The sequence below is a fragment of the Mustela putorius genome, unplaced genomic scaffold (assembly GCF_011764305.1).
Source record: "Mustela putorius furo isolate JIRA1106 unplaced genomic scaffold, ASM1176430v1.1 tig00537255_pilon_pilon_pilon, whole genome shotgun sequence".
Taxonomy (NCBI): Eukaryota; Metazoa; Chordata; class Mammalia; order Carnivora; family Mustelidae; genus Mustela; species Mustela putorius.
The window spans coordinates 1,934,509-1,958,551 of NW_025422394.1; the positions used below are offsets into that span (position 1 = coordinate 1,934,509).

General features: G+C 41.0%; 1 protein-coding gene across 5 annotated transcripts; it reads right to left on the reverse strand.

Moving 5' to 3' along the window:
- On the reverse strand, positions 1-22,899 carry UBXN8 (UBX domain protein 8). 5 transcript variants are annotated; one of them, XM_045073786.1, is made up of 9 exons: positions 22,243-22,704; positions 21,637-21,899; positions 17,311-17,433; positions 13,866-13,936; positions 10,422-10,544; positions 8,857-8,994; positions 6,949-6,990; positions 3,532-3,606; positions 1-247 (listed from the first exon to the last, which is right to left on the reverse strand). In XM_045073786.1, exons 2-9 carry the CDS (start codon positions 21,884-21,886, stop codon positions 50-52), a joined length of 1,020 nt encoding a protein of 339 aa, XP_044929721.1. In that variant the 5' UTR covers positions 21,887-21,899; positions 22,243-22,704; the 3' UTR covers positions 1-49. The 5 variants fall into 5 exon arrangements, with proteins under 5 accessions (XP_044929721.1, XP_044929720.1, XP_044929722.1 ...); XM_045073785.1 differs by having other exon boundaries at positions 21,637-22,704; XM_045073787.1 differs by lacking the exons at positions 21,637-21,899; positions 22,243-22,704 and adding an exon at positions 20,620-21,613.
- Positions 22,900-24,043: the final 1,144 nt, after the last annotated feature.

The window sequence follows — 24,043 nt, forward strand, 5'->3', positions numbered from 1 at the left end:
TTTGAATGTGAATCCTTTATTGTCCTGCAAGGCCATGGCATCGCTGATTTTATGGGGAACAGGCAGTTCTCCTTTCTTCATTACTTGTCTGCTCGTTCTCTTCCACATTGAGTACAGTATCCACAGTTATTCCTATGTCCTGCAGGGACCAGCCTCCCCCCACTTCCAGAGGGCGTCTGGGAAAGGAAGTAGACAGGCTGTATTGGGATGTGTGGTACCCAATTTTCATCATCCAGTCAAATAAGACCTAAAGGATAAAAAGTTTAGCTATCAAATACTGTGCACAGTTGTGTCCCTCTAGAACATCATGATATTTTATAATTCTTCCACTGTGAAATCATGCCCCTCGGAGTAAAGAAACAGAACCATCTACAGTTTAAAGGAAAATAATACGCCTAGAACTGAGAGATGCAAATTACCTTTAATACCTTTCCGAAGTTTCAGAGAAGACCTAGGGACTAAAAGCACCTACAGATAGCAGGGGCATTTAACAATTAGCAAAGCCCCAACCCTAGGAAATGGAAAGGCTATTCAATTAAAAATTATGAATAAAGGTTAGCACCTGCAAAAAAAATATATATATATATATATTATTTCAATCAAAATCAAAGCCACTAGTCAAAAATCATTCAGGAACTTTGTCACCAGAGACATGTCCAGGCCCCAGTGACTACCTTATGATAGCTCAATTTCCAATGGGCTATTCCTATTAATTGAGAACATTTCTTGTTATGAAGATTTCCATAGTAACTGTTATGAAGATTTCCATAGTAACTTCCATTTCCTATTGCCTAAAAATGCCTGCCAAAGAACTGTTTGCTTTCTTCTTAGGAAGAAAGCTGGATACTAGAATGTTCTTGGGGTAAACTGGAGTATCAGTTACAGATAATCTCTGACTTTTCCTGCTAACTACCATCCAAGAACCTACTGATAGTTCATTCTTCTAGGTTATAAAGCTTCATAATCTTCCAGTATTTGGATACACTTTCATTCAACCAATCCCCATATAAACACCTATATCTTTGATCATTTGTCTTATTTTTTTTTAAAGATGTTTATTTATTTATTTGTCAGAGAGAGAGCATGAACAGGAAAAGCAATTAACCAAAAGATATATTTTAAAGATTATGAGGGGTGCCTAGGTGGGTTCAGTCAGTTAAGTGTCTGCCTTCGGCTCAGGCCATGATGCCGGGGTCCTGGGATCCGAGCCCCTCATCGGGCTCCTTGCTCAGCGGGGAGCCTGCTTCTCCTTCTCCTTCTGCTGCTCCCCATGCTTGTACTCTCTCACTAATCTCTCTCTGAGTCAAATAAGTGAATAAAATCTTTTAAAAAAGAAAAAAAAGATAATATGAGTAAATTATCCCATAGGAACAGTGGCCCAATTTGTATTCATAAGAAAAACTAATGAGATTCACTGTTTTTTCCACACACTGCCCAAAATTTTGTACTCTTTTTTTCCTTTTTTAAGATTTTATTATTTATTTGTCAGAGAAAGAGCAAAAGCACAGACAGCTGGAGGCAGAACAGGCAGAGGCAGAGGGAGAAGCAGTTTCCCTGCTGAGCAAATAGCCAGATGCGGGACTTGATCCCAGGACCCTGGGATCATGACCTGAGCCCAAGGCAGACGCTTAATGGACTGAGCCACACAGGCGTCTCAGTACTCTTCTTTTTATTTTTGACAATCTGATAGGTACAAAATTCTGTCCCAATTTATTTTGCACTTCTTTGATTCTAAGTGAGGCCTAACATTTTTATGTCACGTTTTTTTTCTTTAGGAAATCCTTCATTTTTTTTTTTTAAGATTTTATTTATTTGACAGACAGAATGAGAGAGATCACAAGTAGGCTGAGAGACAGGCAGAGAGAGGGGGGAAGCAGGCTCCCTGCTGAGCAGAGAGACTGATTCGGGGCTCATCCCAAGACCTTGGGATCATGACCTGGGCTGAAGACAGAGGCTTAACCTACTGAGCCACCCAGGCGCCCTCCTACGTGTTTTTTTGGTTTTGTTTTTTTTTTTAAACTGTCATTCTACTGAGTTTACCTCTTCCTTGATTAGTATACTCCTATAAAGAAATGACTATCATATGTAGATATAAAATATTTTTTCCAAAGTTTTAACTTTCTGAATTTGTTCTTTTTCTTTTGGTAGTAAGATTTTATTTATTTCCTTGAGAGAGAGAAAGATCACAAGCTGTGGGGAAGGGCAGAGAGAAAGGAAGAAGCAGAATCCCCACTGAGCAGGTAGCCCCATGTGGGGCTCAATCCCAGGACCCTGAGATCATGACCTGAGCCAAAGGCAGACGCTTAACTGACTGAGCCACCCAGGTACTCCTGAACTTCTTCTTTATAGAATTTTGCATTTCTATGTAATCAAATCCATCAGCATTTTCCATTATAGTTCACAGCATGTTCGTCATAGAAGGCTAAATGCAACAATCATGACAGAAAACCATTTAGATATATTTCTAATACAATGCATAGTTAAGCACACTTAAAAATAGAAATACACCAAAATATTAGCAATTGGCCTTGGCATCAGACTGCAGATCAAGTCTTTTTTCTCTCTACTTTTCTGTTGTCCAAATTATTGCTAATGAACACAGCACTGTTTATGAGAAAAAATACTCTATTAGAACAAAAGGAAATGACCCCTAAAGAATGATCCGAAAATTACATATAAGCAATAGGGCGTAAGTTAATAACCCATCAAGTATAATGGGAACAAAGCTAAGACTGGCTGCTTGCTAGGGATTTGAGAGCATCGTTATCTACCCAGCTGTGAAAATGTAATTAACTAAAAAAAAAAAACAAAAAAAACATTTAGGGGCACCTGGGTGCCTCAGTGGGTTAAAGCCTCTGCCTTCGGCTCAGGTCATGATCCCAGAGTCCTGGGATGGAGCGCCATGTCGGTCTCTCTGCTATGTGGGGAGCCTGCTTCCTCCTCTCTCTCTCTGCCAGCCTCTGCCTACTTGTGATCTCTCTTTGTCAAATAAATAAATAAAATCTTTAAAAAAACCAAACCAAAACAAAAAAGAACGGGATAAAAGGGGCACCCAGTGGCTCAGTTGGTTAAGTGGCTGCCTTCGGCTCAGGTCATGATCCCAGGGTGCTGGGATGGAGCCCTGCATCGGGCTCTCTGCTCAGCAGACAGTCCGCTTCTCCCCTCCCTCCGTCTCTGTCTCCCAGGTAGTGGTCTCACTCTCTCTCTGTCAAATAAATAAATAAGATCTTTAAAAAAAAAGAGAGAACTGGGGAAAAAAAAAACACGCAGAAATCACAGTTCAAAAAGATCCAGAATATGGTGAAAAAATAATGAATACTGTTATGCTGAAAATAAATAAAAAATAAATAAATTTAAAAAAAATCCAGAATACCTAATTATCCAAATTTCTGCAACACCGAGTACATACAAATGCCCTTGACCATCCCTGAAGGGAAACCCAGACAAGAGAGTGGTACAGCCTCCCCCACTGCACGGGAGTAGACTTACCAAATTCAACAAAAATATTTCTCAAAATACAAATGGCCTCACCTGTGAACTGCAAGACTTAAAAAATCTTCTTCTGAGGACACTCCCACTTGGACATCGGAGGGCAACAGTAACTACCTGAGGAATAAAAATGTTCAAGTAAGAATTCCAATCTGCTGCTCTTCGCGGTTCCAAAATGGCTACTCCTATGACACGTCCCTAATTCTAAACAGCTTGTGGGGGGTTTTGTAGGCATTTAGCTCTGAGAGTAGTACGCCAACAAAAAGGTCCAGGTAAGGGGCGCCTGGGTGGCTCAGTGGGTTAAGCCACTGCCTTCGGCTCAGGTCATGATCTCAGGGTCCTGGGATCGAGTCCCGCATCGGGCTCTCTGCTCGGCAGGGAGCCTGCTTCCCTCTCTCTCTCTGCCTGCCTCTCTGCCTAATTGTGATCTCTCTCTGTCAAATAAATAAATAAAATCTTAAAAAAAAAAAAAAAAGGTCCAGATAAAAATCACTCTAAATATAAAAATGCCTCCTGAAATGGAAGAACATCTTCCTATTGACTGACATCAATGATGGCACCTTCCAGAGAGGACACCAGAAACTAGATGCTTCTGTCTAGATAATATCAAGGTTGCACAAGGGCTTCAAAATTCATCTACCAAACCAAGAAGGTCCAGTGGCACCTCAGAATCTAGAGGAGAAAAACACCGGACTGGAAGGAAACAAAAGTTCCCAAGTGACTCTATCATCGTAGGCTGTGCCCAGAGGAGTAGGTCCTAGTTGCAGGGATAGAGCTTCTGCTCCATCTGTTTTACGGATTGGGTTTCCACATCATTTCTTCCTGATTAAACAGTTAAATAGCTAAAAAGAGCCTGGAAACTGTTAGTTAATATTAAAAGTCATTTAGGGGCGCCTGGGTGGCTCAGTGGGTTAAAGCCTCTGCCTTCGGCTCAGGTCATGATCCCAGGGTCCTGGGATCGAGCCCCACATCGGGCTCTCTGCTCAGCAGGGAGCCTGCTTCCTCCTCTCTCTCTGTCTGTCTCTCTGCCTGTCAAATAAATAAATAAATCTTTAAAAAAATATATTAAAAGTCATTTAAAAAACAGATGAGGAAGTCATTTTTTCTCATGTTTATTAAATGGTAACTGTCAGGAAGCCCTTTTTTATTTTTTAAAGATTTTGTTGATTTATTTGACAGAAATCAAAAGTAGGCAGAGAGAGGCAGGCAGAGAGAAAGGGGAAAGCAGGCTCCCTGCTGAGCAGAGAGGCGGATGTGGGGCTTGATCCCAGGATCCTGAGATCAAGACCTGAGCTGAAAGCAGAGGCTTAACCCACTGAGCCACCCAGGTGCCCAGGAAACCCTTTTTAAAAAGATTTTATTTTGCAAGAGAGCAAGAGAGAAGGAGCACAAGCTGGGGGAGGGGCAGAGGGAGAAGCAGACTCCCTGATGAGCAGGTAGCTGACGTAGCACTGGATCCCAGGACCCTGAGATCACAATCAGAGCCCAGGGCACCCAAGTGCCGGTCCTCTCATTTTTAAATATTTACCATATTATTTAGAACTCTATGGATGGGGACGCCTGGGTAGCTCAGTTGGTTAAGCGGCTGCCTTAGGCTCAGGTCATGATCCCAGAGTCCTGGAATCGAATCCCACATAGGGCTCCTTGCTCGGTGGGGAGCCTGCTTCTCCTTCTGCCTCTGCCTCTGCCTGCCACTCTGCCTGCCTGTGCTCGCTCTCTCTCTGACAAATAAATAAAATCTCTAAAAAAAAAAAAAAGAAAAAATAATAAAGAACACTATAGATGGTTGTAATACTAAATAAATAACACTAAAAGAATCAAAATGTACTGCTTAAGTAAGAACTGGATTATGTTTCAGATCCCTTTCTCTATCAGAAACCCATGCAGTCTTTAGTTCTCTCAATTAGTCCATTCTGAAATGCAAGCAAGCTTTGGCCAGAACAGGAATTTCCTTATGGCCCATTTTCATAGAGTCACAGCTACCTCATACACATATATATATAGTGAAAGCCCCACCAATCTGTTCTGTAGGAATGATGTCACGTGTTTTAAAAACAGAGTAAATTCATAAAAGGTGTTCCCTGTTAAACCTGAGCTATATTTAATTACTTCTGTTTGATGAATGGTTGTCATGGATACCAACCCAGCGCTTGATGTGAAGGGAGAAGGTAGAGCGCGCAGGTCAGGACAGACACGGCGCAGACGTGAATTTGTTGGATATAACAGAAAGGAATTAGAAGTTGTTTTTCTTTTTTTGTGTTTCTCCTGGAGGTTCGGTGTCTGGATTGCACCCTTCATTGTCTCTACTCTGACTTTTGGATTTTCCTCCGACATCCGAAATCTTCAACTGAAATGTTGTGATGTGTTGATAAAAATGAGACCCTCCCGGTGGCTTTCCTGGTAGACTCAAAACCTTTTTTTTTTTTTTTTTTTTTAAATTTGACACAGAGAGATCACAAGTAAGGAGAGAGGCAGGCAGAGAGAGAGGGGGGAAGCAGGCTCTCCGCTGAGCAAGGAGCCCAACAGGGGGCTCGATCCCAGGACCTTGAGATCATGACCTGAGCTGAAGGCAGAGGCCTAACCCTCTAAGCCACCCAGGTCACCTCAAAACCAGTTTTTAAGGAGTCTAACCAATGCTGAGCCCTAAGACCATAAGGGCTTTCCTTTGCGGCTTTAAAGGACTTTGGGGCTTTAAAGACCCATGCTCCCAGGACATGAGAGACCCCTCTGGACCTCAGCCTGGGGACCGCAGGAAGGCAGCGGACATGGCTGCAGGACAGCTGGGCAGAGAACAGCAGCCCAACACGGAGCAAAGGGTCAGTCGAACCCCGCCCCCCAAAACTGCAAACCGTCCTTCAACTCAAACATCTACACAGTAGCTGCATTCTTCAGTTCCTCTGTCTTAGGGGGAAAACTACAATTTGAAGTCATCTGCCTATACTGATTCTGTTTGAATAAGTAACTCCCGGGGCACCTGGGTGCCTCAGGTGGTGATCTCGGGATTCCGAGATCGAGCCCCAGGATGGGCTCCCAGCTCAGCAGGGAGGCTGCTTCTCCCTCTCCTTCTGCCTGCAGCTCTGCCTGCTTGTGCTCTCTCTATCAAATGACTAAATAAAATCTTAAAATAAATAAATAAGTAAATAAATAAATAAATAAATAACTCCTTTGCTGAGCTCAAGTTTAGAAAAGCCCGTGTATCCTTTCTCTGCCCCATGAAGTGGGAGGGCTCTTAATGCCCCACCATCAGCGGACAGCGGACGGACCGTGGGCTCCAAAACAGGACGGAGCGGAGGGGTTTGAGATGAGACCACATTCAAAACTGACGTAGTTACAATGCAATCCCCTACACACGGGTACCCGCTCCGTTTTCTAAACCCAAACCGAGATAAGAGGTACTCACTTGACGTTAAAAAAAACAGAAAATATATTTAATTTCCAAAGGAAAAAAAACAAGCTTACTTCTTCAGCTGTTTCAGGAGGTTCTTCAGGTAGATCAAGAACCTAAAGATAAATTGGGATTTGTAAGAGGAATGTAAACATTTTGAAGGGAAAAAAAACAAAAACCAAAAAACAATGCCAGCAAGAAGAGTTCCTTTTAATACAGAGTTCAGGCATATCTAAGATTAATAAAATCTTTTAATAGATATTTATAAAAAATATGTAATACGAAAGAGCTCAATTAATAAACATTTTTGGGGAAGCAACTCTGTGCTGAACAGATGATAGTAACAGGAGGTGAGCTGACAGCTACCCATCCATGCACATGTAAGAATCTTATTTTTATGATATTCCAAGATACTGTATAAAATATATTATTTAAGGAAACAGAGGATAAATATTAACTTCAATAGACACCCCCAAATTATTTATGTGCACATGTGCTTATATATCTCATCTTAAGCCCATATTTTTCTTGACTGGCACTTCTAAGGGACTGGATAACCACCATTCACTTTGGTTGTCTTCATGATTTACTCTGCTTTCCTATTTCTATTTAGCCATTACAAAACCAGGTGTTCAGACCATTTTCTCTCATTAAACAGTTGCCAACAATTTCCCCTTAGGTATACTTTTTGTTTTTTAATACCACAGACTCATGTGTTATAGCATTTTATCTAACCAGCATGAATTGCATTTTATCAAATAAACCATTTGTGTTTCTCTGATATCAAAAGCACAAGTGATAGTCAACCAAAATTTACCATCAACTTGAGACAACTCACGTTATGGACAAAAAGCAAAGAATCCTGGATTTTAAATTAGTTCATACAGTTCATTAGAGCTTTTTGAAATGCTAGAAACAGTTCAGTGACCTGATTGCCATCTTCAAGCCCCATTAAAGGACCAAGAAACCTCAGACAGAGAAACAACACATTAGAAACTATTTTCAGGGAAAATACGGCCTCCCAGCTTTCCGTAAGAGTTAGTGCAAAAAGACCTATTTCCAACCTTTGCCACCTCCAAAAGAGTTAACTGGGGACTGAAGATATGAAAGAACAGAAGGAATAATAAATCTGAGCACTGGGGCGCCTGGGTGGCTCGGTGGGTTAAGCCGCTGCCTTCGGCTCAGGTCATGATCTCAGGGTCCTGGGATCGAGCCCCACATCGGGCTCTCTGCTCAGCAGGGAGTCTGCTTCCTCCTCTCTCTCTCTCTGCCTGCCTCTCTGCCTACTTGTGATCTCTCTCTGTCAAATAAATAAATAAAATATTTTAAAAAAATAAAAAAATAGGGGCGCCTGGGTGGCTCAGTGGGTTAAAGCCTCTGCCTTCGGCTCAGGCCATGATCCCAGGGTCCTGGGATCGAGCCCCACATCGGGCTCTCTGCTCAGCAGGGAGCCTGCTTCCTCCTCTCTCTCTGCCTGCCTCTCTGCCTACTTGTAATCTCTGTCTGTCAAATAAATAAATAAAATCTTTTAAAAAAATAAAAAATAAAAAATAAAAAAATAAATCTGAGCACTGTTCCAAAGTGAATGATTGCTAACCCCTTTTTCCTAGCAGGACCACTGAGAAAAATGACACTTGCTAAATATGGCTTAATCGTGTCTTAGCAACCTGTAGGAACGTTTTGGTTAATAAACATTATATTTTTCATTTCTACCTAATCGGATTCCCTCGTCAGAAATAACTGAGTATTTTCAAAACCTATTAGCATCTTTTTTACATCTTCTTTCTGCGTGGCGTTCAGAACATTCATACCCAACAGGAAGAGTGATTCTCAATGAAGCTGATCCCTTTGCAGGGTAGTGGGAAGACACCATCTGGATCCAAAGCCAGTCCTAATCTTCACTCACTGTGCCACCTGGCCCAGACAGCAGTATGCCTATCGCACAGGGATACGATTACATGAGTAGGCATTTAGGAATGAACCTCCTTCCGCGTGGGCTGCTCAGCAGATGGCGAGACTTTGGTTAACAGCTTAGGCAAGTTTCGTCTCTTTGCTGCTTCTCTGTTTGATGTTTTAAAAGCCGTCTGGCTCTCATTTTCCAGCACCAAATCTTTGTCACCCTAGTCAAAAAAAAAAAAAAACAGACTATTTCTAAATGCTCTCTATTACCAACTTTATTCTGTTCACAGTGGTTATTTCTTTTACCCCAGTGGCATTTCAGTAAAAATATAATTTAGTTCGGGTGCCTGGCTGGCTCAGTCAGTAGAACAAGCAACTCCATCATGAGTTCAAGCCTCACATGGGGCAGGGAGCCCACTTAAAAAAAGGGGGGGGGATTTAGTTATTATGTGGCCCAGAAACTTAAAGTATTATCTCCTTAGACAAGAAAACATGGAGCTTAACATCTTCTAGAAGCTGGTGCGCCTGGGTGGCTCAGTGGGCTAGGCATCTGTCTTCGGAAGGAGTCATGATCCCAAGGTCCTGAAATTGAGCCCTGTGACAGGCTCCCCACTCAGCAGGAAGCCTGTTTCTCCCTCCCTCTGCCTGCCTCTGCCCCGGCTTGTGCACTCTCTCCCTAGGTCAAATAAAATCTTAAAAAAAAAAAAAAAAGAAACTACCCTTATCCAGTTCTGGGGCTCCCTCTGATAGATATAAGGCTGGAGGGATCTTTCCATTTTAACTGATCCCCAAGTTTCTCAGTAGGATGGAAGAAGAAGAAAACCCGGATGATAACCTTTTCTCCTTTCATTAAAGAAAGCAAGACAGTGCAAGGGATTATGCCTCAAAAGGTTGTGGAAATAGAGCATGTATGTAAAAACAGGTCTGCGTATATGACCGTGAAATACTTTCACAGCTGAACATGGTCCTAGTATCCTGTTATATATAAACATGCTTAAGTTCTCAAATTCAAACTCTCATCTTTCTTTTGAATTAATCACTTTAGAAGGCAAAGGATTTTTTATTCCAGAAACCATAAAGATTACTTTTTGTTAATATTATCCATTAAAACTTTCTTCTGTGCAAAATAATTGCCAGATTCTCAGACACATGCTTATCTGTAACAAATTCCTCTGAACTTCCAGTAGCAAATGATGAAATTCAGACTCAATGGCAAGGGAAAAAAAGACCCAAAGGTTAATTCGGCTTTAGGGAAACAGAGTCAAACATAATGAGCAAAATGTGAGCTTATGGTACCAGGGAGATCTTAGTTAAGGAAAGATCTGAATTTCCTCCTATAAAATATGGTGATTAGTCAACAGTTCTCTCAATGACTACCTTATGTTAAAGCTTATCAAGCACCTAAGTTATACACTCTTTCGGCACCAAAAGCATTTAGCCCTTCGACACACAGATATGCTCTATGTATAATCACGATCAGTAAAGACTCCCCAAAAACAGACCATATTACTAATTCAACCTCATTTGAAAATAAAAAATTAAATATCTGTGATATACATTGTATGTACTTATCCATTGCACACAATATACATCAACTGCATATACATAATAGCCGAATTCAAAATATGGAGGGAGGATATTTTCTAACCCCAAGCTTATGGCCATTGCTCAACTTCCAGGTTTCACCCGTCATCTGATAAAAGCGTTCTTCCAGTTTTTTCAGCTTCATTTCCTGGTGAGGTTTTAGAACATTCTCTATGTATCTGCTGGCCTGTTCAAAAAAATAAAAGAGGCATTGTTATTATGCCATTCCTAAGATTTTATGTTGTCTATAAAGTAATAAATAGAAACCAGGAGAAGAAATTGTATTCTCATACTAACTCAATTTTGCCCAAAAAGCAGCAGCCTCCACTTCAACAACACTCTCTACAAATCTGCATTTGTACGTAATGCTGATAAAAAACAAATGTTCTATATTTATGCTTATTTGGGAGTCTGCCTCTACCCCTTTAGTGTGTTTTCATTTCTTTTTCTTTTTTTTTTCCAGTAAAGTTTTATTTTTTAAGTAATCTCTACACCCAACATGGGGCTCAAACTCATGACCCTGAGATCAAGAGCTGCGCGCTCCACCGACTGAGCCTGCCAGGCGCCCCTGTCCTGCGTTTTCAGTGCGATGAAAATGTACTAGGAGCTAGGGATGTAAAGATGCCTAGGACGGGATCCTTGACTTCTAGGAGCTTTGACTCAGAGCCGTTTGTTGAAAGCATGCCCAACACATGAAGTTGCTTGGAAGAGCGTTCACTGAATAGCTTAATCACAGTAAAGTTGAACATTATCTTTGGACTTAAAATGAAAAACAGAGACTAAAAAGAGAGAGAGAAACAGGAATTTCAAAAATCACACTGGAATTTTTAGGTTAACGGTACAATATTTCAAAATTCTAGGGATTTTAAATCTGTTCTTTGCCAGATCAAACTATCAATCAAGTATCAGAAGAGAAAAATCACCATTTTACAATGCCAAGCCTCAAAAATTTTACTTATCAGCAGGTACATATCTGCACAAGTCCGGTCCTTCAACATCCACATACATAGACTATACAGAGACACTAATTACCTTTTGTCCAAAGAGAGAACTTCAATGGGTTAAAGACTTCTGCCAAACAAAAGAATCCTAACTTTACAGGCCTTTAGGAATTACAGACACTGGTTAACAGGTAGCTGGCATCTAGATGTCCCTATAATTTACTAATTATCAAGCAAGGCTTTATAATTAATAGTCACTTCTACTGGAAATAACATGATACAGGTCAAATATTTACAAGAGAATTTCTTATGAAAGATCTTGCAAGGACACTTTCATTGTTCTAAATTCAGATTAGGGTTGTTACAAATGTAGTAATCTCCCATCTCCCAACAAATACAGAGGCTTTTACTCTTGTGACTTGTTTTCAGCCTTCACTTGTTTACTTTAAAAGGAGCAATTTGTTCACCAGAAGAACAAGTTGTTTAGAAGCTGAAACATATTGATAACAAGCTGAAAACAAGTTGGTAGCTTTCATAATATTAGTGCCTTTGTACCAAAATATTAGTGCCCTAGTTTGTTAAAACAAACAAATAAATAAATAAATAAATAGTTTATGTTTTTAATATTTAGATGAAAGTCCACATGAGTCCCTGCTTTCACAAAGATTTTGTTAATGATCAATCTGGCAACTGCCTCGGTCTGACAGTTCAAGGTCAAGAAATAAGTGTTAGATGATCATCCACAGTAAATGGAATTCCTAGCTATCAAACACAATCTTGAATAGGTTACAGCAATGCTCTGAGCAGTGCTCAGAGGGAAAGTTATACTTGTAAACATCTAATTAAAGAATGATCTTAAATGAAGAAGTTAACTTTATACCTTAAAAAACTGTAAAAAGAACAAACTAAACAGAGAATAGAACAGAAAAACAACCAGAACCAAAATTGGTTCTTCAAGAAGATCAACAAAACTGACAAACCTGATGAAGAAAAGGAGAAGACAAATAATTAAAATCAGAAATGTGAGGATATTACTACCAGCCTTACAGAAATAAAAAGGATTAGAAAAACAGTATTAGAACAATTGTAGACCATCACATCAGAAAACCAAAATAAAATAGACAAATTCTTAGAAACACAAATTGCCTAAACTGATTCAAGAAGAAATAAGAGGGGTGCCTGGGTGGCTCAGTGGGTTAAAGCCTCTGCCTTGGACTCAGGTCATATTCCTGGGGTCCTGGGATCGAGCCCCATGTCAGGCTCTCTGCTCAGCAGGGAGCCTGCTTCCCCACCTCTCTCTCTGCCTGCCTCTCTGCCTACTTGTGATCTCTCTTTCTCTGTGTCAAATAAATAAATAAATAAAGAAGAGGAAATAGGAAATCTCAACAGACAATATTGAATCAGTAATTAAAAACCTCCCCAAAAAGAAGAGCAGAACTAGATGGATTCACAAGTGAATCCTTATCAAACATTTAAAGAAGAGTTATTAACACTGATTCTATTGATATTCCAAAAAATAAAAGAGGTGAGAACAATTTCTAATTAATTCCATGAGGTCAACATCCTCCTCACACCAAAGACACGGAAGGACAATACAAGAAAAGTATAGACCAATATCTCTTATAAATATAGGTGCAACAAATTCTAGCAAACTGAATCCAATAGCATACTAAACGGGTTATATGCTAGCTAAGTATTATTTACCCCAAGAAAATAGTTCGGCGGTTCCTCAAAAAGTTAAAAATAGTATTACCATATAACCCAGGAATTCCACTCCTATGTATGTACCCAAAAGAACTGAAAACAGGTACTCAAAGACTTGTGTCCAAATATTCATAGTGGCACTATTCATAATAGCTAAATGGTGGAAACCTAAATGTCAATCAGCAAATGAATGGATAAACAAATTTGATATATCCATATAATGAAATATTATTCATCCACAAAAAGGACTGAGGTATTGATACCTGTGTATGGATGAACCCCAGAACACATTATGCTAAGTCAAAGCAGCCAAACACAGAGGTCATATGTTATAGGATTCCATTCATATGAAATGTCCAGAATAGATAAATTCATACAAATAGAAAGCACAGGTGCCTGCCTGTCTAGTTTTGGAACTAGGCAGAGGTAACAGCTGCACAACACTGAGACTGTTCTAAAAGCCACTGAAATGTACATTTTAAATTGTTTTTTTTTAATTTGGTAATTTTAGGTCATGTGAATTTGACCTCAATAATTAAAAAAATCTAAGCACAAACATAGAAAGCAATAGACCCCAATTTTAAATGCCCCAGATAGGGGCGCCTGGGTGGCTCAGTGGGTTAAGTCTCTTCCTTCGGCCCAGGTCATGATCCCAGGGTCCTGGGATCCGAGCCCCGCGTCGGGCTCTCTGCTCAGCGGGGAGCCTGCTTTCCTTCCTCTCCCTCTGTCTGCCTCTCTGCCTACTTGTGATCTCTGTCTGTCAAATAAATAAATAAAATCTTTAAAAATAAATAAATAAATAAATAAATGCCCCAGATATTCTGTATTCTCTCCATATATACTCTTTAAAAATTATGCTTTACCTTTTCACCCTGCGCCTCTTGTTGTTTTTTTCTGACAAGTTTTTGTTTTTCCTCATTCTTCTCTTCTTCTTCTAAGACAGCAAAACATAAAAGTGCTTTTTAATTCCCAAATATGATAAACTGAATGCTCTTTTCTCTGAAGACAGACAGTAGATAACATTTCAAGAGAGACAACCCTTCAAAAAACAGACTGTAATTTTTGAAATAATGAAAATGAGATACATGCAGATAGTTCAAACAAAGAAATCCACAAGTAAAATCTATAAGAAAAGGTCTATTCTGAAACAAAAGTTTTTTCACATGTATTGGTATTTTATGTATAGTTTGGGTGAGGAGGCTTCAAGAATGATTATGGGAGGGGCGCCTGGGTGCCTCAGTGGGTTAAAACCTCTGCCTTCAGCTCAGGTCATGATCTCAGGGTCTTGGGATAGAGCCCCGCATCGGGCTCTCTGCTCGGTGGGGAGCCTGCTTCCCCCCCCCTCTGCCTGCGTCTCTGCCTACTTGTGATCTCTGTCAAATAAATAAATAAAATCTTTATAAATAAATAAATAAATGAAATCCTAAAAAAAGAGTGATTACGCTGGGGACAGCCTGGGTGGCTCAGTTGGTTAAGCATGTGAGTTGGATTTTAAGTGTAGGCCCTTGATAGGGCTTCAGCAGCTCCAAGACATGGCACAGGAGCTCATTACTGAACCTGAGCATGGAATGCTGCACTGCAGACTTGAGTACCATTTGGTCACCCTTGGACATGACCGTAAAAGCAAAATGCCAGGATGCCTGGCTGTCTCAGATTTCAGAGTTTTGAGTTCGAGCCCCATGTTGGATGTAGAGATTGCTTAAAAATAAAAACATAAAATCATAAAATTATTAAAAAAAATAAATGCAGGGGCACCTGGGTGGCTCAGTGGGTTAAAGCCTCTGCCTTAGGCTTGGGTCATGATCTCAGGGTTATGGGATCGAGCCCCGCATTGGCTCTCTGCTCAGTGGGGAGTCTGCTTCCTCCTCTCTCTGCCTGCCTGCCTGTCTGCCTACTTGTGATCTCTCTGTCAAATAAATAAATAAAATATTAAGAAAAAAATAAATGCAACATGCCTAGACCCCGAAGCTGGGGTGTGTTTGGCAATTCGGATGATTGAACCAATATTAGGTTATTAGCCACTGAACAGCAAGAGAAAGGATTTTTGCTGTTGTATGACCTTTTTCATTCTGGGTATACTAAATTAGTTATTTTAAGTGGAGCCCAACATGGGCTTGACTTCACAAGGCTGAGATCAAGACCTAAGCTGATATCAAGAATGGTAGCTTAACCGACTGACTGACCCAGGCGCCTGTACCAAGTTTTATTTAAATTAATTTAACTGTATTCCCTTGAGGAATTATCCATCTTTTAGGAAAATATATCCATTAACCTGCCTGGCTCTTTAAATAGGAACACTCCTTTCTGTCAACTACTTTATCTCCTGGCATTAACTGTTTCCTCAGATTTATGAAGGAAATATTAGGGTAGCAGCAAAGCACACAGGAAATCAGAAGACCCAGTCTGGCCACTAACTTGCTATGTGATGAATCAGACTTAGTGATCTTAAGACTCCCTCCTGACTCTGAAACAGAGTATAGCTTCTAAATAAATCAATAACAGGTGATTAAGGAGCTTGAATTTTTTTTAAATTAATTTATTTATTTGACAGAAATCACAAGGAGGCAGAGAGGCAGGCAGAGAGAGAGGAGGAAGCAGGCTCCCCGCTGAGCAGAGAGCCCGATGCGGGACTCGATCCCAGGACCCTGGGATCATGACCTGAGCCGAAGGCAGAGGCTTTAACCCACTGAGCCACCCAGGCGTCCCTAATTTTTTTTTTTTTTTTTAAGTAGGCTCCATGCACAATGTGGGGCTTGAACTCACGACCCTAAGATCAAGAGTCACATGCTCTACTGACTGAGCCAACCAGGAGTCTCAAGGGGCTGTAATCCTTAAAGTCACTGAGCTTTTGATACATTTCATCATACAAATATTTACAAAATACGGAGGATTAAAATTTGGGGAAGACAAAGTATATAGACAAGCTTATTTTTTACTCATTTGAAGAAAGTCTGACAATTAAGCACTTTATACGGTTTTTTTTTTTTTTAAAGATTTTATTTATTTATTTGACAGAGGTCACAAGCAGGCAGAGAGGCAGGCAGAGAGAGGGGGAAGCAGGCCCCCCGCCAACAGAGAGCCCGATGTGGGGCTCAATCCCAGGACCCCAAGATCATGACCCAAGTCGAAAACAGAGGCTTTAACCCACTGAGCCACCCAGGTGTCCTAGCACTTTATACAGTCTTAATTACTTCTTTTTTAAAAAAATTATTTATTTGAGAGAGACAGAGATAGCAAGAGAGAGAGAGAACAAGCGGGGGACAGGGAGAAAGAGAAGCAGAGTCCTCACGGAGCAGGGAGGCTGACGTGGGGCTCGATCTCAGGACCCCAGGATCATGAACTGAGCCGAAGACAGACGCTTAACCAAATAAGCCACTTTTGACATTGTTAAGAGCTTTTAACAGTTAAAAGTAAAACTTCTTACTTCTCAAAAATAAGAAGAAGCCCGGTTTCCTAAAGTTAAGAGTAAGCAGTATGGAAAGGAAAACTGACAAAGTGCAATGAAAGATAAATTAGGTTGAAAAGCCTTTATGAAGTAATGGTAGATACAATTACTATTTGTTTAATAGTTTATAAACTGAAAGCACCAAAGAACAATTAAACTGCATGATTTGGGGTGCCCGGCTGGCTCAGTTGGTTAAAACTCTGCCTTCTGGCTCAGGTCATGACTGCAGCCAGGGTCCTAGATTTGAGCCTTGAGTCCAAGTATCCCTCTCTCCTTCAGCCGCTGCCCGCTGACTCATGCTCTCTCTCTCAAATACATATATAAAATCTTAAAAAAAAAAACAAAAAAAACTGCACAATTTTAAATTAGAGAATTTGCAATGTATCAACATAGAAATGGTATCATTTCAAATGCATGTATAAGGACAATGTACAATTTCAAATAAAATGTTGGATATGGGGGTGCCTGGGTGGGTGTATTTGGTGGAATGTCAGACTCTTGGTTTCAGTTCAGGTAGTGATCTCGGGTCATGGGATCCAGCCCTGTGTAGAGCTCCATGCTCAGGGAGGAGTCTGCTTGAGATTCTCCCTCCCTCTGCCCCTCCCCCACTTATGTACAGGCACGAGTGGTCTCTCCGTCTGTCTTTCTCTCTCCCCCTTGCTAAAAATATATAAAGAAATCTTTTTTAAAAAATGGGGATTTATAGTCCATTAAAAATCAAGACAAAAGTTGTAATGATGACTCTACCTTGAAATTGCACATCACCAATTAACAGTAAATAGTTCTTACTATGCAAAGTTCTAGAATCAATAAAGAAACTTGAGTAGAAAATTATAAAAGGGTAGCATAAATAATAAACTTACCTTTCAGATACACTTGGGGCGATTTAAATGAATTAAGCCATGAGGTAGTCACAGAAATAATTAAGGTAAGAAGAGCAAGCAGTAAGAAAATCCGACCACACAGCAAAATTAGATCTTTAACGCCTTATAAAGGTTAAAAAAAAAAAGTACAATTAAAATTCAAAACACTTTTCTTGAAACTAATAATAAATAGCAAGGCATTAAAAAAATTTAGAGTGGTATAGTAAAAGTTAATTTATGCAACTGTCTTACGATTTTTTTTCATACAGTCTCCTTTGTGACCTAAAATCATCATGGTTGTCATTGCCAGAACGAGTTTACAGAAAACAATTTTAGAATAGCTTTTGTCTCAGGAATATATGTATAATTCAAGTGACTGGCTACATCATAAACAGTATGACTATCAATAATGAATAAATTCTGGTTTCCCTCTATCCAGAGAAGGAAAGGAAATTATCCCAACAGGAATTAAATTGTGACAGTATCATCTTGTCAAATTCTCATTCTATTTAAAAACAGTCATTCTGAAACATGAAATTCATATTTCTCATAAATTATACAACTGTATACTTCTCTATTTCTGAATATTTATTCCATCATTTGCAAATAAAATTACTATATACATACATGTTCACCTAGAAATAAGTAAAAATTCAGTATTTCGTCTTATTTTAAGAATAAAGATGAAAATTAGATGAGCAAAAATGTAACAAATACCTATATTTTGTGTAACATTATTTGCTAATAGTGAGAGAACAAATACAAAGTTGGGTTAAAAATGCTTTCTATGCTTCTCCCCCCCTCTCTGCCTGCCTCTCTGCCTACTTGTGATCTCTGTCAAATAAATAAAATCTTTAAAAAGAAAAAATGCTTTCTTAACTCCAAGAGTTTTTAGTTTGGTAGTTCTCAAAAGTTACCAGGCATAATCAGGGCAGGTAATCAGTCCAATTAAAGATTAAAGAAGGAATTATATATACATATACATACTTAAATATTTCTTTCTTTCTTGAAATATAGTTAGTTGACCATACTTATAATAAATATTTCATTTAATTTAATTAATTTTTAAAAAATTTTTGTTTAAGTAATATCTGTACTCAATGTGGGGCTCAAACTCACAACCTGGAGATGGAGAGCCACACATTCTTCAGACTGAATAGGCCAGGTGCATAAATATTTCATTTTTAACTCAAAACTGATACATATATTATCCTTTTAAAAAATAGCAACTTAAAGTTGTTTAAAGAAATACTTGTTGGGCGCCTGGGTGGCTCAGTGGGTTAAGCCGCTGCCTTCAGCTCAGGTCATGATCTCAGGGTCCTGGGATGCTCAGCAGGGAGCCTGCTTCCCTCTCTCTCTCTGCCTGCCTCTCTGTCTACTTGTGATCTCTCTCTGTCAAATAAATAAATAAAATCTTTAAAAAAAAAAAAAGAAAAGAAAGAAATACTTGTTTTGGGACACCTGGGTAGCTCAGTTGGTTTGGCTCAGGTCATGATCTCAGGGTCCTGGGGTCTGGGGATTGAGTCCTGCATCAGGCTCCCTCCTCAGTAGGGATTCTGCTTCTCCCTCTCTCCACCCTCCACCTGCTGGTACGCTCTCGTGCTTGCTTTCCCTCTCTCAAATAAATAAATGAAATATTTTTTAAAAAAGAAAGAAATACTGTTTTGTTTTGCCTCACAGTCCTCTAACTTTTGCCAGCATTAGCTGTTGACCCAAGTGTTGTTCAAAACAACACCTAACTAAACCTAGGGTATAATGAAAGTAATTTAATACCTACAGCACTGGTATTTAGAGAAACCACTCAGGTATGGGATTTATGTTTCATTATGCTGCTTTTTGTTCTAACAAGCAAGCAATTTGCAAATGTCATATAGGACTATAAAAGAACTAGATATGTGCGCACATCTTTGAAGTAAAAAAAAAAATTATTAAATTGATTTTTTTGGTACTTATTCTCAAGAGCCCACGTACAAGGCACTTCAAAGAATAATAAATGTGAGGAAGCAGCATTAATATATTTAGCTGTGAGTACCAGTAAAAATGGCAATGAAGGCTTTTACATACTAGAAAAAGATAGGAATCATTTTTTCAGTGTCTGTCCAAAAATACAACCCAAGTGAATGAACAGGTATGGGATTTTTAATTTTCCAGCCAGGAATTCAATTAGCAGCTCCGGCTGAGTATTAGTGTCTGTAAGTACTGCTCCACATGTAACCACCCCTGCAGCCATTGCACTGGGACATATGGTTTGTAAAATAGACTTAACTACTATTACTGGATATTTGGAGGATGAGTATCAAGAAAATAAAGTAGGGGCACCTGGCTGGCTCAGTCAGTAGAGCATGTGACTGTTTGAGCACACTGGGTGTAGAAATTACCTAAATTAAAAGAAACCCAGGGGTGTCTGGGTGGCTCAGTGGTTTAGGCCTCTGCCTTCGGCTCGGGTCATGATCTTGGGGTCCTGGGATCGAGCCCCACGTTGGGCTCTCTGCTCGGCGGGGAGCCTGCTTCCCCCTCTCTCTCTGCCTGCCTCTCTGCCTACTTGTGATCTCTGTCTATCAAATAAATAAATAAAAATCTTAAAAAAAAAAAAAAAAGAAACCTAAGTAAACCACCATCAGTTCACAAATGACAGAGGTTTCTAGCAGAAAGGAGTTAAAGCTCAAAAACTGTATTTTCCCGATAGAGCTGATTATGTGAGGAGATTTCCTGCTGCAACCACCTTCTCATTGACTAGTGACTCAAACATTAAGTACATGGGGCACCTGGGTAGCCCAGTCGTTAAGCATCTGCCTTTGGCTCAGGTCATGATCCCACCATTCTGGGATCATGCCCGCGCCCTCCTCATCGGGAAATGTGGTTCTCCCTCTCCCTCTGCCCCTGCTTGTGTTCCCTCTCACTCTCTCTGTCAAATAAATAAATAAAATTTAAAAAAGAAAAACCATTAAGTGCAAAGTAGAAGAGAGTCTAAATTAACAGAGGTGGATACTGTAAAGGCAAGGGAGCCGGTAAATTCAAGAATAGTAAGTGGGAATTTAACATTCCCTTATGTAATTTGGATAAAGGTCTTTTGTTAGATTCCAATACAGCCTGAGTGAGTAGGAAGTTTCTAGAGGGACTCTGCAGATTTTTTTTTTTTTAAAAGCATTTTATTTTAAGTTCTTATTTTCAGCAACACTTCTAGGTACCTGACTTCTTGGGGCTGGGGAGAGGGAGAAGAAATATACAAAGCTAGGTTTTATCATGGTCTCTAACTTAAAAACTGAACACAGGGAGGGAGACATGCATGTAAACCCATGACTAACATACCCCAAAATGGGCTGATTCTCAAGTCCATTTTCCTCTGAGTTTTCCCTTTATCACTGGCACTATCCACTACCAAGGGTTGTCCAACTTCACATGCAGGAGCCATTCTTGAATCCCTCCTTTCCATGAATCCATCCACAAATCCTGTTGATTCCACTTTGTAAATATTCCAAGTCTGTGCACATTTCATCTGTTCCCATCTTACACGACTTGCCTACTTCAAGAGCCTCACTTGCTTCACTGCTTCCACTACAGTCTCCTTCCAAAACATTCTCCACAGAATCCAGGGACTGACTATCCAGTTATGCCTACGCCTAGCGCGGGGCTTGAACGCACAACCCTAAGACTGAGTCGCATGCTCCGTTGACGGGAGCTAGCCGGACGCTCCTCGAGGGACTCACTCAAAGCCTTAGGGACGCGCTCCACCTCCGCTAAGTCTGTTTTCTCAAGTGTAAAATGAGGATTGTAACAGTAACCACCTCCATAGTTATAATACAGATTGGATGAGATAACAGAGTTAGGCTTTTAACAGGTGCTCAGTGAATGTTATTATCTCGAGACACTCTCCCCCAAGTCTCCTGGATCCATGAACAGTGATGTTCACCCTTTCCTTTGACACGTCACAATTTCCTTTGTCTAGAATGTTTTTGGCTCTGACTCCGTATCATTTCCTTAAATTCCACTGAAGGCCTACATCACACCACCCTATTTCCTTGTGAGCGTTCAAAACAATCTGCCAGTAGTGTCTACGTAAGTTCCTGTGCTTTCTGCCAGCCTCTCCCCTTGCACGCAAAACTGGAAGGCCACCTTCTCCCCCCAAAACCGCCAGCCACCCCCAATGCCCCGGGAGTCTCGCTCCGCGGAAACTCGGCGCCGGAAGAGAGAGGCGGGCGCGATGCAGCCTGGGAATTGTAGTCCACGCCGCCCATAGAGGCGGCGGCCTCGAGACAGGAATTCGACGCAACATTTGTGGGAAAGTTATGCCGTTGTGAGCGCCAGAAGGAAAAAGCTAACACTTACCTAGATCGGGGATCCCACGCCGGAGCTCCAGACACAAGAGGGGGAGAGCAGAGAGGAGGAAAACCCCAATGACCCCTCGAGAAACCATGCTGGCAGAAGCTCCGCGTCCGGGGGAGCCCCGCCCCTTCCGGTTGCGCCTAACTTCGGGCGACGGTGTGGATCCCTTCCCAAGGGACGGTTTTTCGGGGACCGCGAGGTCCTGAAGCTGGGTCGTTGGTTCGACTGATATCGCCCCTGTTTTCGAACTCATAATCTGTAGTCTCCTATCAGAAGAAATGCAGGTCACCTCCCCACGTCACATGTTTCCAGAGAAATGGGTCTGTCGGGCAGCCCGCCTAGCCAAATCCTGTGAAAGCAAAGCTTGGGCGCTGGCTGCAGCTCCCTGGCGACAGGGCCCGCAGCGCTCGTCCCTTCGGCTGCTGGACTCTGGAAGCTGTGAAAAAGAACCCTCGAAAGTAAAATGTACTGGAAGAGGAAGTGTAGAGGCCGTTGACTGTGTCAGAAGGCAGGCTCTTGCCTCGTGATCTGCCTTGTGTCCTCAGTGGGTGACTGTGGGCTTTGGGGTCGGAGCTACTAAGCACTACTCTTCTGAAGGATCTTCCCTACCTCCCGAACGGTTCCTGGCCCCTTCTGCACCTCTTGTTCCTATGGGTTGATTTCTAACGGTTCCTGGTGCCTTCTGCAGCCTCTTGTTCCTATGGGCCGATGCTTGAAAAGTGGGGCCTGGACCAAATTCCAGGTCCTGGAGACCCTGGAGTCCTGCTACTCCTTGCCCTGTGCCTCAGTTTTGGCAGAGCAGGTGTGACTGTTGAGCTTGGCCTCGCAGTTCTATGACCTCACTGCCATCCCATGACTCACCTCTGTGGCGTTTCTAAGCAGCTGCAACTCAGTTAAGCGCGGATGGTCCCCACAATTTACGAAGTTTAATGCTTTGAAATTTCGTTTTCTGACCCATCCGTCAGTCCTCCCACCTCACCTTTCCGTGTATTCCAGCACATTTATGGAGCCCCACAGTTTTGGCCGGTACTGCAGAACTACGGGAGATCCAAATACGTGTAAGTTACTGAATCTGTCCTCAAAAAACTCCGTTTACTAGCCCGGTAAACGGATAAATACAATACAGCTCCTGAGTGCTGTAATAGGGATACACACAGGGTGCTGGCAAATCCTACCCCAAGGGCTTGGGGGAACGCCTCCAAATTGTGTTGTAAGTGTCAGGAATTAAGGGGGGCAGTGAGGAACAAAGGAAGAGTGAGATTTCAAAGTTAGGAAACTGGATGCAGAGGAACTACCAGTTTAAATATGTAATGGTTCAAATAGTTTAAATATTAAATATTTAATGGTTTAAAAGAGTGCAGTTTAAAGCGGAGGTGTGTAGTTAGGTGAGAGCTAGGCCCACAGGGAACTTTGTTTTGTATATAGGCTGAGAACTTTGTCCTAAAAGTGAAAATGCAAAATAGGAGGGCACAATCTCAGAATCAGTCCAGACGAAGGAATATAAATTATAACATGACATACCAATTAAATAATTAAATATATTGATTCATTCAAGGATTCTTATTGGTTGTCTGCATGAAGACTTCATCATCATTTTGTTACGATTTCCTCCTTTAGGTATTTTTTTTTTTTAATTCCCTGGCTTCCTATATTCCTAATTTCATCTATTGATGGCGCCAGTGAGTTTCTGTCAAGACAATAAAGTGGAGACTTATAAGTACTCCAGATTTGCTTGAGGTCATACATTTCCCAAACTTTGTCCATTCTGAAGTCTCTTCACTGTGATTGTCTATGGCTAACTCCTCATAAAAAGACCGCCAAAATAACCTGCTGGAATAAAACCAAATTTCTCACTTACTGCATTAAGAGAGAATACTATTTTGACAAAAATCTTCTTAGTTTCTTTTCTTTTTCTTTTTCTTTTTTTTTTTTTTAAGATTTTATTTATTTGAGGGTCTCCTGGGTGGCTGAGTGGGTTAAACCTCTGCCTTCCGCTCAGGTTGTGATCCCAGGGTCCTGGAATGGAGCCCCGCATTGGACTCTCTGTTCAGCGGGGAGCCTGCATCCCCTTCTCTCCCTGCCTGCCTCTGTGCCTACTTGTGATCTGTCTCTGTCTGATCTCTCTGTCAGAGACAGATCACAAGTAGGCAGAGAGGCAGGCAGAGAGAGGGGGGAAGCAGGCTCCCCGCTGAGCAGAGATCCTGAAGGGGGACTTGATCCCCGGACTCTTAGATCATGACCTGATCTGAAGGCAGAGGCTTAACCCACTGAGCCACCCAGGTGCCCTTATTAGTTTCTCAGAGAGATGGTCAAGGGTGTTTTTTTTATAGGGTTTTGGAGTTTAGATTAAGGTAGTTTAAGGTGGCCTTCTCAATTCCTTTGTGGGTACCTCACTGGGAATGGACACAGT